At 39.0% G+C, this 14,190-nt stretch overlaps 1 protein-coding gene across 1 annotated transcript; it reads left to right on the plus strand.

Moving 5' to 3' along the window:
- The first annotated feature begins 3,940 nt into the window (after window positions 1-3,940).
- APOH (apolipoprotein H) lies at window positions 3,941-10,962 on the plus strand. The gene is made up of 8 exons (XM_068413500.1): window positions 3,941-4,007; window positions 5,111-5,287; window positions 5,912-6,008; window positions 7,389-7,465; window positions 8,051-8,239; window positions 8,829-9,008; window positions 9,508-9,705; window positions 10,572-10,962. The coding sequence occupies exons 1-8, from the start codon at window positions 3,944-3,946 to the stop codon at window positions 10,640-10,642; spliced, it is 1,053 nt and encodes a 350-aa protein (XP_068269601.1). The 5' UTR covers window positions 3,941-3,943; the 3' UTR covers window positions 10,643-10,962.
- Window positions 10,963-14,190: the final 3,228 nt, after the last annotated feature.

Genomic DNA, 14,190 nt, shown 5'->3' on the forward strand with positions numbered 1-14,190 from the left:
GTGCCAGCCCTCTGACATCTCAGATTAATACAGGATTGAGTATTGTAATACTACACTTCCAGTAAACTGGTGGGTGCTTAAAGCGATTTAAGGTGTAGGACTAAAATGACAACTATTTCGCTAACTTCAGAAAAACCATTGTGGAACATCAGTGGTAACTAGAACTGCAGTTTACCCCTAGAATCTACTAAGTGAAAATAATCTTTTAAAGAGTTAAATAGACACTGTTTACTTTTTATGTCACCGAGACATTCTTTCAGGTCAATATCAGTTACTGTGTGTTTACTTCCAACATCTCCAAATATATGAAATATAAACTTTCACTGGAAAATAATTCACTGCAAATGGAACTTGGCTTCTGGCTGGCTGAATGTTTTCCTAATAATGAATGTATACATCTAAATTGTCTATACAGTTCTACATTAAGTATGAAATGCAACTAATACTTAGGAAGTAAGAATAGTTTCAACTTGTCCAGAACTGAATGCAATTATTTTTCTTTAAGGCTAAAAATGACTCAGTTTACCTTCTTCCTTTTTATTTCTTATCACTTCAGTGCAATGGAGCACTCACTTCAATATTGGATGTATTGAGTAGAGGCGATAAAAATGTTTGTCCAGTGCATAAAAGAATTTTGAAAAAATATTAATAGAACTATCTTGGCAACATGAAGGGCAATGATTGGACCCGTGACTTAATGCCTGCTCCCGCAGAGGAGCACGGATACATCCGTTAGCCATCTGACTGTCACCTCTGCATCCTCTGGAGAGAGGAATGGGTGTACACATGAAAACCCAGTGACTGACATGTGAGACAAAAGGAACAGCATGAAGGAAGCTACAGTCTGAATACCTGATCCTTGCAGGAAGAGGATGAGATTGTTGCTCAAGTATAGTCCTGAAACCAGCTTGCATCCCAGAGAGAGTGCCTCAGCAAGCGGATGCTGGCCTATAAGGAGGACTGCATTCAGGCCTCTCTTTAACACTCTACCTCAGTGTCCCTAACCAATTTGAGAAACATCTGCATTTCGAACTGGCTGTGATGTGCATTTTCTGGTTGAAGAAGAGTCATAAAAATCTTGTGAATGGTGGGTAATGCAGACCCAACACCCATTGTCCAGAAGGCAGACTGCCAGGAAGTCTGTGGCAGGATCAGAGGTGTGGCATATCCTATAATATCAGGAAAATTATAGTATCAACTAGAGAAGCAGACAGACAGATTAGAGGAAGGACAGAAGGTCTGGCTCATTAGCTGGGGAATCATTACCTCACACTGACCTTCAGTCTGTCTAGTTCTTGCAAACTTTCTGCATAATTTCTCTAGGAGAGACCAATTCCTGTCTGAAAGTCCCTGTCTACCTTCTTATTATCTTTTGTCCTGATTATTACAATGTCTTTTCCTATTGTCATGACAGCTCCAGTTGACCCCTGGTGTCAATGAAGAACGCTGCTACATAGACTGCTTTTCATCATTACTTTTCTTTTAGCATCCCTCTACTATATTTTTCCCTCCTTCTCTTCCATATGACACATTTTTATCTTCACTTCTAAAGGCCTTTGCTGGCTTACCCTCTTCCTCTCTCTATTCCTTACTGAAACCACTCTGATCAGCCAGTGATGCTGGTCTCCATCATTTAATTGCTATCTTTTCAAACATGCACTCTTGATCTCTGCTATGCTGCCCTTCATATTTTTATCTGGGTAACACAGCTTCTGCAAAGCCAGTTTGTTCACATTCCTCCTGCATATTCTCCTTTTACGTTATGCTAGCACAAAACAATTAGACTGCTGTGACAGTGACACTCCACATATCATGCTAGCCGATATAATCTCAGGGTATTCTTGCACTAATTTATTCATTTGCAGCTACCTTTTCTTTCCTTAGAATAGAATACTATTTGTGGTAGAGACCATCTGTCTGCTCCGTATTTATATGGTCACTAATGAAACAAAGTTCTGCTTCATGATTGGGTTTATAGGAGCCATAATAATAAATAGCACGTGCTAAAGGAGCGGGTTGGATTTGATGGAAAATCAGATGATATATATGATTGCATACTATCACCAAAGACAGAAAGAACTAAGTTGGTTTGCTCATGCTCTGCCAAGGTGAATCCATACAATAATAATCACTTCTCCAGTTACTGGAAAAGACACAGTTATTTCTAACATACATTCTCATGTTTCTTATTGCAGAGAAATACATTTTCAAAAAGAATCACAATATTGGCACTTACTATGCAGTTGTGTGAAATGCGTACTCAAATATTCATTCCTCTTTCAGTTTCACATGCAGTTACTCAGTTTTACTTCCAATTTTAAAAGCAGTAAAATATCACACACAAAATCTATGGAAAAATTACTGTGCATATAATTTAACTCATTTTTTTTCTCTTAAAAGCAGTGTAGAAAACTTCAGTTCAAGATTAGATCTGTAAGGTATACGGTACAGCACATTCTGCCATCTGCTGAGCATAGCGAGAAATGCTCATATGGTCAACATAGAAATGGATAAAATTGTGCCCATCTATTCTTGTGCTATTTTAAACACAGAAAAGAATGTAATCAAAAGAGCAGGCAGATCTAAGGGAGGATTTAAAGCAGAAGAAAAAAGTTCATTACAGCATTGCAGCGTGTTGGGAAGGGAGAAGATACTTGTGAAATTTTGTAGAAAAAGGAAGAAGCAGGCTGTGACAAATGGAAAAATAATCAGATGTAAATACAGAAAATGAAGTCAATTTCTTTCTGTTGATTTAGCAGTGGTACTTTGCTCTTTGGCACTGTGTATTTGGTAAATATTTTGAGGAGGACATTCACAGCATTTTCTTTCTGAGAAGAATAGCATGTTCTTAATTGTTTAATGTTGTGGTTAAAATTTGTGTTTTAAATGCAAACAGAGAAACTCTAGAAAACAAAAATAAACAAACTAATTAAGATCACAGCAGTAAGAGTTTGACATAACCTAGCTTCTCGTTAGAGCTTCAAATGTCCCTCACTCCCCCTCACAGGCTGTGAGTCAGCAGGGAAGGAGGATACTTAGATTAGAAACACCAAACTGTGGAACAATGATTACACAAATGTTATTTTGGTTGCACTTCAGATACTCTTGCAGTTAAAATCTGCTAAATTAGAACTGCAGTGATCAGAACCTCAGCTGATATCTGTGGAGTTTTGGCTTGATGTCTCCAAATCACAGCACCAAAACAAGTTTTTATACCACCCAAAAATGTGATTTAAGCTTGACTGTCTTGTCACAAATAAGCACAGTCCAGAATCATTATTTCACTTTCCTGCAGTGCTGGCATTGTGAGCCCTGTCTCTGCTGCTTTTAGTTATCTGTTAATTGAAAGATGCTTAATAATGACATGAATCTGATCAAACAGGCCCCTGAAGCCTGAATTTCAGGCCAGATCATCATCTTGTGTAAACTGGCATGAAGTTGGTATCATCACTGGAGGCGTATGACAATACCCGTGTCACTCCAATACTAATCATTTCGCCTTAAAAAGATTTTGTTATAACTCTCAGAACCCTTTGGTACCTAGAAATGTACACACTTGAGTGATAAACAAAAGCTTCTTAGTGACAGTTCTATTATTTGATCAAATATTGTATTCCAAACATCCTCATCCTCTAAAGATGCTGAGAGGATAATAGTTTTCTGAAAAACATCGGTCCCAACAGGAGATGCTCTGCAGAAACCACCAGAGAGGAGATGTTTTCAGCAGAGATCGCTACTTGAATTCCTGCATTATGTACGAATGCAACATGTGATGGTTGTTTCATCCTTTATTACAAGCAACACAAGGAACCTTTTATCTTCTGTTTACTAGGATGGGAATAAATACAAAGAGTTAATATGTAACCATCCTTTTGTGGATGCCTTTATTTTTAAGAGAAGAAACACTGGACCGAGGGTCATTTGGGCTTGTGGACTGGCAGCAATGTACTCCCTGGCACTGTTTGCGTGCATATTTGCTCTGGGCCACTGTGCTCTTGCAGCGAAAGGTAAGCGTCTTCCACTTTCTAACAGCCAAAACTACCCTGAAGTGTGAATGAGGGAAGCTGGAGAAAGCAAGAGGATTTTAAAGCCTTTACACAATTCTAGTCAAGGGTTTTGAAGGGGAATTTTCTCTGAAAGTTATTTCCTGTCTTTTTTTCCCCTTCCATTCCTTCCTCTCTTCCTACAGTGAGGTGAGCTGCTGAATACAAAAGTATAAAATGGAGGAAAACAGAAGGATATTGATATAAGTCGTGGAAACCAGGTTGCCTGTGTGCTGGGGGCATTGCGTGTGCCAGGAGTTAACTTTTCCCTGTCCCCCTGTCCAGCTCCCTTCTCACCTCGCTTTCCCCTCTGCTGCAGGGGCTGCCTGGCATGGCTCCTGCCTCACTTTTCTCCTCCTTTCCTCCATGCCAAGGACTCTGGGCATGGTTTCATGTACTTTCTCTCTCTGGTTGCTACACATTTCTACAGCACGAGCTTTGTGTCCCTCTGTTCTCTCCCCACAATCTCAGCAGGAGCCTCTCTCCGTGTCCTTTGCAGGAGCACAGTCTGAACCCTCTGTTCCTCCCTCGCTGCTCCCCTCCTGTTCTCACCCTCCGGGTGATGAGTTGTTCATGGTGTCAACATGTTAAAGCTGTTTTGGAATCAGAACTGTCTAATGTAACAGAGCGTTTGCCTCATTGAACAGAAAAATCAGGAAAACCAGAGAAAAAGGAATTGAATTTTAAAAAAAAAAATATTCTCATTTCAGGCTAACCCCCACCATACTAATTTAAATTAAAAATGAAATGTGTTAGTTTGCTTCTAAGTCCCTCTCACCCTCTTTTGTCCAAGATAATTTACCATAATTGACTCACTTTGCAGAATAACTTCATAAATTCATTTTGAAGCAAAAGTAAATTTTCGTAAAAAAAAAGTGACACAAAATCTAACTGGGGCCACTGATAGAGCTGCCGAGGAGAAGAGGACAAACAGGGAAGGACCGTTTAGCTCAGTGCAGGAACATACTAGAGCCGATGAAAATACAGAAACGTGTGCTTCCAGTTGAGAAGTATAAACAACTCCAACTTTCTGCCCAATTTCTTGTAAAGCATCTCCTTTCCTCCAGTCTGTCCCAGGCCACGAGAAGTGCTATTTGCCACAATTGATGTAAACAAAAGTGTGTATGACGTGGGTGAGGAAATAGAATATACGTGTAGGCCCGGGTTCGTCCCCAATAATGGCCAGAGAAAGTACACCTGTCTCCCGACTGGCAAGTGGCCTCTCAACACGCTGTTATGCCTACGTAAGTAAAACAAAGTAAATCCTATCCCTAGATTTTATGCCATCTCGCTGCCATGCCGTGCACTGACCCAAAACAGATATTTCGTAGTCCACGTGATTAATCTGACATATTTAAACTGATATACTTCTGTTTTCTGATTGTTCTTTCCTTACTTGCTGGAAACAACTGGGCGTGGGGGAGAAGAGGGGCAAGTAACAGGGGAAGGATCTTCCCATACATGTCTCATGCCTTCCCTTAAGCCTCTGCTCTTGGAGGTGATGGAGGCTGGACCCGGACAAGGTGAACCTTAATCTGACTCAGCCCAGCAGTGCTTATACTCTAATGACGTATACTGCTTGGTAACACTGGCATTTATTGTATCCCTCATTGTTCATTTTTATCACTTTATTGCATAGAAGTTATTTTTCTCAGACAATCAAATGTTAAAAATCATTTAATCACAAAAACTTTGAAACTACTATATTTTGATAGAAATGCAGAATAGCTAGACTTACGAAATGTAGTACACGGGAGTGGAGAATTGTGAAAGACACCAAGACCCCTTTATGATCAACTCGTTTCCATTATCATAGCTTCATGCCTCATGAAATAATATTATCCTTTTTTTTAATCTTTAATTAACAGCACAGAGATGTCCCAGTCCTGGACCCTTGCAGCACGGAAAAATTGATTTTATAGACTTACACTATCAGAGTTCTATAAGTTTTTCATGTGAACCAGGGTAAGTGTTCCCTTCCTCATGCTGTTAAATAAATAACCTAAATTACAACATTACATTCTAGTATCACCTGCTGCAGTATTACAAGCCAGGGAACTTAGAAAACTGCACATAAAATCCCACCTCCATTTCAGAAACTAAAAAAAAAAAAAAAAGGCATATCTGGTGATCCTCCTCTGTTCAGTCTTGGCTACTACATCCTGGAGCTTTGCTACTCCAAAGCAGTGTCTTACAGATGTGGAAGCCATCAAAATAGCAGAGATTTTATGCAAAGACTTATTCTGGACTGCTTTTCCCTGCTTTTTAAATCCTCTTATTACAACATGAGATGAAATCCTACAGCAGAGAGAAGATAATCTCCATCTAAATTGTTATGCTGCTAGTCTCTAGAGACTGCAAATTTTGTTTCTATGCCTTTCCGAGCTCAGTAAATGAAAACATGAAGTTAATCCTAATTTAGTCCCTGGAGCAAATGCACTTTCACTCAAGACTACTTGCTAGCTTTAGAAATGAGGATGCATTTAAAGAAAAATAGCTATGGTAAATGCAGGGAAATATTTCATAGTAACATACAGTTCATTTGTATTTGGGTAGTTAATTAATAAACAGTGCTTACCTGGGAAGGTCATAGGTGAGACATAAACTAGTGTTCACTGCAGAGTGTCAACAGCCTCAGCTACCTCCCTCTGCAAAAGAGGAGCAAGATAAGGAGTAAATAAATTCAACTATGACACCAAACACAGCAATGGGACTTTATTTAATTTTGCTAATTATAATTTACTGGTTTTCAGCTGTGTGATGTTGAAATGATAGATACACGATGAACATTTCTTTAAAACTCAGAGCAAGTGCTAATAATATAAATACAGAGGACGGGGGAGAAGCATTTAGAGTGCATATGGAAACTAAATTGGGCTATCTGGCATTAAAGGAAAATAATGCACCTCAGTGACTTTAGTTCTTAAGAGTGTTGAGTTCTTTGCAATAGTTTGATCTTAATTGCCATAATTAGCTGGGCACTCCTCCCAAGAAACCATACCATTTCCATTAGCAATCACAGATCAATGCTCACTACTTACATATATCCACAGTATTAATCAGGTGTAGAAATCAATATATAAGATAGAATCTATAGTTGAAAAGGCAAAACACCTTTCTGTATCAAGCCTTTTGTCTGGACACTTGCAATACCTGAATACTAACAATTTTTCATATTTGAATCTAAACTTCCTTTGAGGTCAGTAAGTGCTAGAACCAGAGGAAAATTTCAGAACTGGACTCTTAAGTCTGTTTATGAGAAATGATAGTGTTTCTTGCAAAGAATGACTTGACTCTTCTCTGTGTTCATTAAGCTTTCTGATAATCAGGTCTTTTTGTTTTCAGTTACAACCTTGTTGGGACAAGAACGAGCCAATGCATGGCAGACGGAAAGTGGAGTGGAACTTTTCCACAGTGTCAACGTATGTGTTTAAATACTAAAGAACTACTCTGTCCTTATTCTTATTACAGAAAGAATCCTTTACATTGCTCAGAATTACATATACTCTTATTCAGAGGCCTCCTATTTTTGCCCCTCCTGGGCAAAAAATCGTTAGGAAAAATCAAGAATCCTGTATGTTTGGTTTTAGACACGTGGATTCTAGTTTTAGAGAAATGCAGTTTAAAGGTCTGTACAAAAGGCCAGGATCAGGGATGCTATTTACAGCTGAAGGTAAGATGCTTATTCACTCAAATTCATTCTCCCTGTGTATAAAACCAGGATATTGTCATGTCTTTGCAACTGTTATACATGTTTTTGCTATAACCTGTCCTGCATAAAAACTTCACTGAAAAAGCAATATACTGCATAATATAGTCTGAAAAATACAGCAAAAATCATGAATTACATACTCGAATGAGACTTTTAATCTGAACTTTTTGTTTTGTTAGCTACGCTTCTGTAAAGGGCGGTGTGGGTTAATTTGGTTATAAGCATGTTGCTCCTGTGATTCTAGTAATAATTTGATCTTTAAGCTTTAATTCATACGAATGCTGTGCTTTTCTAGCGGTGACTTGTGCACCTCCCTCGCTTCCTGAATTTGGAGTCCTTTCTTACCGTCGCATAAAACCTGGAAATATTTCTAATTTCCTGGACACAATTACTTTTGAATGTGTACCTCCTCTCGCCCTTATTGGGAACGAGACAGCTACCTGCATGGACAACGGGAACTGGAGCAGCATTCCAGAGTGCAAGGGTAAGTAACTTACTTTTATCAACACCTAAAAATATTGCCTAGAATTGTATATATAAAACTGTATGAACAACCTTCATATTTTTTTTTACAATTGTAATTGCAAATATATAGTAGAATTATTCTGAAAGTTAGACTTTTGAATGCAAGGTTATTGCTAACAAGACTGCATGCAACATGGGACTGACAAAATATTTGCTGCAGGTATAAAGGTTATATAAACAAAACCTACTAAACATAGTTCACAGTGGGGAATCAGAGCCTGGCCTCCAGAACGCAGCAAACATTTTATTCTACTAAGTGACAGGATTAATCTAAGAAATAGACAATCTTACCCTTAGTCCTAAGAAATTCACCGGTTTCAGTGAAACTATGCCACGTTTAAGTAGTTTTTGGATATAACCACAGATTGCAATAGATGTGTATTTAAAACAAGTAATATTTGTTTATGTTTAAACAACCTTTCTTCTGTCTATGTTTTCCTTTGCAACAGGATGAAATGAACCACTGTGAAAGTTTTATGTATTTTTCAAAGTATATAGTGTGTCTTTTAGAACTGCAACATTGATAAAGCTTTGTTTTTGTACCGCAGTTGTCACATGCCCCACTCCAACAGGAATAGAAAATGGCTTCATAGAGTTTGCTGTTCGTAGAACTTATCACTACAATGAAAGCGTCAGCTTCGGCTGCCAGCCCCGCTACGTGCTGGATGGATCTAAGCATTCCCGATGTGAAAAGACTGGCAACTGGTCCATAAAGCCAACCTGTAAAGGTATACACACACTATCTGTAAGAAACCACGTATCAAAATGAATTTTCCTAAAAGACCACTGCTCTGATTGTTAGTGAGCTATTACACCTTTGTGCAAGAGCTGTCCTGAGAAGAAAACCAAAATAGTAATTTCAAGGCCCTGATAATCTAAGACCACTCCCAACATTGAACATTGTATGACATGATGTATCTGAATTGACTTCAATAATCAACCACATAACTTTATTTTGTCTTGACTATTTCCTCTCCTCTTCCTATTTAATATAATTAAAATTTTACTGAGGCTGGCTTTTTACTGGAAGCTTTTGACCCTATACTTCGGGGTCTGAATTTCTTCAGCATTTTAATACCAGCAGAAGTACTATGTATGTGTGGCACACATTAATTTTCATTCCCAAATGTCACTTGTACAGATTTCTGACGGGATCTAATCTACCCACTTTTCAAAACAGAGTTATAATTATCCTTACGTGTTGCTTATAACTGGATTGTTTTACAGGTCCATGTAAAATACCGGTTAAGAAAGCTGTAGTGTTATACAATGGCGAGAAGAAAAGAGTTCAGAATGACCTTAAGGAAGGCATTCAGCATGGTGAAACTGTATCGTTCTTCTGCAAGAATAAAGAAAAGTCCTGTGCCTATACTGTAGCTGTTCCATGTGTAGATGGCAATCTCACTCTCCCCGCCTGTTTCAAAGGTACGAGCTAGGCTAATCACAAAACAGCTTCTGTTGGTGGAATAACAAGTACTTTACTGTGGGGGGCAATGTCATAATTCATCTTCAAGCCCTATCTGACTGGCTAATTCATCTGCCTTGTACTAAAGTTATCGGGTGTTTAGGAAGAAATAGCCTGAGATAAGGAGAGAATGCACAGCAGACTTTTCTCAGATGAGTCAGAGCCCTGCTTTAATTCCTGTTCTGTTCTTAGAAGGTGTAATTTAGAGGTGGTCTAGCCCAAACAAAAGACCGTATGTAAAATATTCTGGGATTTCATGAATTCTTGGATCGATGTCTTCTCTAGGGGTAAAGAGCCTGAACACTACTGCAGCCTTGAGACCCTGACATATTCACTCCCATTCTGGTGAATTATTCCCACGTTATTCTGATTGGTAACGCACCAGTTCTGACTTTGGACCAAGAGCAGCTGATAGCTGTAGTGAGGAATTGATGCTGGAGGAACTGGTTCACAGGCACACAGGTTTTTAGAATAAATAAATGGACTAAATAATCAAGTTTGTTAGCCAGAGGAAATGCTTTGCATTTGTTTTATCAATATTCCTTGCATAGAATATTCCTTGCAAGTTTTATTTTTGTTTGTTAGTGAAGGAAAAAACACAGCCTATGCATGATGAAAACAACCTTCCTCACATTTGGCTTGGCTTCTGATGGATGTAGCTTAGCTTTCATTAAAACAGAAATTAAAACAGTGTATTTCTTCTAGCAGTTTTACTATGATGCAAAGTTTGATTGCTCACCTAGCAGGGTCCATGAGACATATTGTTTTCAGCTATCACACATTTCAAGAATTTAACCTCAAGATCTTAACTTCTTGTTTTCAACAGAACGTGGCTTTTTTTCAACTCTTGTGAAGAAGGACCCATCAGATATGAAACCATGTGAAGATCAAGCGTGAATCAGAGAAGTAACACAGCACTAAATTTCTGCCTTACTGAGACAAGACATTACATATAGCAGAGGAAAACTTAGGTTCCGCGAGTGTAAATTTCCAAGTGAACTCCGGACTCTCTGCGAACGCAGTCTCAGCTATTCTCCCTGCCACCATCCCTACCAGCCTCTTTCACAAGCGATGACACATTATATCAGCCATTAACTTTCATTTTCTTTTCTCTGCCTTTTTCAAAATCCCCCCAACACTGCTTCTCTTTCCATATTTCCAACATTTATGCACTTGTAAATGACTTTCTCAGTAGCAGTCCCTTTACAATAAAGTAATTTTCAGCCAATAGTGTGTTCTTATTTAATATTACCCAATCATCAATCAAATCTTTTAACTCGTAACTGATTTATACAGAAAGGCCTTCATTATCAGTAATTAGCTGGGTTCTGATTCCATTATTGCTCCCCTGTGATGGGGAGTGGACCTTTAATTATAGATAGACAGACGGTCATCAGCCTAGGATTTTCCAGAATTTACGTAAGTAGAAAGACTGAGATCTCCAAATGAGTTTACAAGCCAAGAATCCAACCATGGTTTAAATGCCAATAGCATTTAATGATATTGGGGTCTTTTACACCTTAAAAAAAAATGGGAAAGTTAGTAAGACTATTGAAGTTTTTGAGATTCTAACTTCACCTGAAACTGTTGTTTTAAAGAACTGTTAATTTTTACCACTGTTTCAATATTACGCAATGTAACTGACTCCTTTTTTTTTAAAAAAAAGAGAATTGTACACCATTGAGCAACAGTAATGATTTCTGGTCATTAAGTAGCTTTGAAGTAAACTGTACTTTTAATTTGATTTATGATACAGGTAGTTCACTGGTATGATCCAGTCTGGCAAGTTTTGTGCTTATGTCTGTATTTCCATTCTGAAAAAATAATTATAATTTCAACATACTAGAAAGTGATAGAAAAATATTTGTTGTACGCTTATAATAAATTGTCATGACTCATGTGTGGTTCCCTCTGACGTATAAAAGCCTTCTCTGTGATTAAAAGCAGAAGTAAGCTACATAGTAAGCAAGCTACTGTAGAACTTTTTAAAAGGACCATTTAACATTAAGATCAAACTACCATGAAAAAACCCTGAACATACTCTCATTTTTTTTTAAAGGCTGCACATGAATATTTTAATAGTATGACTGATATGATTTGTTCTTATACTTCCTATTTGAAAGGAGAGATTGAGGCAGCTATTATTAAGTATTTAATACTTTGTATTCTAATGTAGAGATAGACAAATTCACGCTAGCAACTGAAGAGGGTATTTCGTTGGTACAATGTGCACCATGTTTTTGTTCCTAACATGTTTAAACGGGATCCTTGAATGACGTTTGACTTGCAGGCCAAGATATTCATAACTACTTTTAACACATACAAAGATCAGCTGGCAGGAACCTATCTGTTTGGAAATCTAGTCTAAATGTTGTGTGGATACATCTCTGGGATCGGGATGTTCAGGACGGTAGCTGAAATACCAAACACAGTTTAATATTAACTTGCCTTTCACAGCAAAACACTGTGAAGTTGGCGTAAGTAAAGTCAGCATTCACTGCCACAGAAATGCTACTTTTCCCAAAAATTGAGTTTTGCACAAAAACAGTTGCGTCAGGAACATTCATATTTTCCTAAGCAAATTTTCCCAGTTCTACTTACCCATGCAGCAGGATAACAACTGACCACGTCAGCTGGCCCTGCTTCCTAGCTGGATATGCAGTATTTGAATATTTAAAGAATCCCCCTTAGTAGCCAATGTATATTAAATAACAGTTATTTTAAATTTGGAATTTAAAGATAATAAATAATCTTTGTAATCTACTCCTGAGACTCTACCATGGATTAAACACTGCATCACTGATTTTTGCACTGCTTCTATGCAAATGTTGATTTAAGGAGCTATGTGCAATCGGAGTAGGCAACCAGTGTAGCTGTCGTAGCTATCACCAAATGAGCCCTAACGCAGAATCATTTCTGCTGAAGATCAGCCAAGAAATCAAAGAAAACAGTCAATTTTCTACCATACATTTAAGAAATTCTTGTTTGATGTATATGTGCATGTGAATCAAGCTTAGAAGAGCTGAAGAGTTTAGTTGTTCGAGATAAAAGCACATTAGATGCTATACACAGAGTAAGGTCAATGACAGATTTTGGGGAAAGTGAAATAATTAATTGAATCAAAGAGGTCAGACGTTTTATTTGGGTTCATACATACACACAATTATTTCATTGACTCAGGAAGAGGCTGAATAGCTGAAAGGACTGGGAGATTTCTCTAATTCTTTTGGATGAATCGATGGTTTTCCTGACGTGGCTACAAAACAACAAGTCTAACCTATGTCTTTTGTGTAGAAATGTCAGGCATGCACATCTAAATTTTTCCATTCCACAACACCCCCTCCTATTTTCTGTCCTTGGGACAGGACGTAAACAACCCATGAAACATGAGCAATACTGAGCATATTAAATGTTTTAAAGCGAACACAAAATCACTCTGTTATCTACAGGGATACACCTGAACAAATTGTACTTAAAACTACTCAGAAAGTGTGGCTAAAATTGGCTCTGCAACTATTCAGCCTGCACATGCAATTTCAGTTTCATTTTATCCGCTCATGTTTCTGACACCCACTGTGGAGCTACAATAACATTGCTCAGACTCAAAAGCTACTTCTGATGTATTGACTTTTAATTTCAGAGTGGCAAATATTTTTCACTAAGCTTTGAGGGGAAGCATTTTTTTCCCAAATATTGATCATAATGAAGAGATAAAAACAGATATAGCTGATAACCAACTAGCAGCAATTAAAACAAAGAAACACATCCCAAAAACCCCAGTTATCTCCCGCTGCTTCTGCATGCTCACTTTTCTAGTCCAGGCTCCGCTGCTGCGCTGAAGCACTGGGTTTATCCCCTGCGTAACGAGGACACGAGCCAATTTCAATTTCTGGCATCTTCCATTTCTCCCTTGGTGCTCCCTCAGGCCCTGCCGGGCCGTCTTGAGGTTTTTAATGTGCATGCATGACTGGGTGTATAAATAAAGATTTATCTATGTATGCACATGTGTTTTTGGGGGAAGAGAGTTGGGTGTAGCGACGATTGCACAGTTTGGTGTGGTGGGCCTGGCTGGGACAGCCGCTGCTGACCGTGCGCGAGGTGACGTTAATCACTTCAGACAGTGATTAATGATTACATGCAGCGAGGGTGTTCCTGCGGTATAACAGGGCCACCTCCAAGGCACGGTTTTATTCACTCAAGCCCAAAGAGTTTTTTCCGTACCGGCTTCTGGGCACAAGCAACTCCCCAAACTCAACCGCTCCCCCCGCACCCCTCAGAGCTCTCCGGCTTCCCGCCCCGCGGCCGCCGCCCGGGGCCGGGCCGGGCCAGGCCAGGCCGAGTTGTGGCCGGCCGCGTCGCCTGGCAACCCGCGGAAACGGAAACGCGAGGGGCCGGCGGGGGCCGCCGGGAGCGGGGGTGGAGTCGGTTTGAACCGTTGGCCGCTC

The sequence above is a fragment of the Nyctibius grandis genome, chromosome 15 (assembly GCF_013368605.1).
Source record: "Nyctibius grandis isolate bNycGra1 chromosome 15, bNycGra1.pri, whole genome shotgun sequence".
Taxonomy (NCBI): domain Eukaryota; kingdom Metazoa; phylum Chordata; class Aves; order Nyctibiiformes; family Nyctibiidae; genus Nyctibius; species Nyctibius grandis.

Coding starts and splice junctions, on each gene's coding strand:
- APOH (XM_068413500.1), top strand. CDS start 3,944: ATGTACTCCCTGGCACTGTTTGCGTGCATATTTGCTCTGGGCCACTGT. Junction 9,009..9,507: donor CATAAAGCCAACCTGTAAAG/GTATACACACAC, acceptor ATTGTTTTACAG/GTCCATGTAAAATACCGGTT. Junction 9,706..10,571: donor TCTCCCCGCCTGTTTCAAAG/GTACGAGCTAGG, acceptor TGTTTTCAACAG/AACGTGGCTTTTTTTCAACT.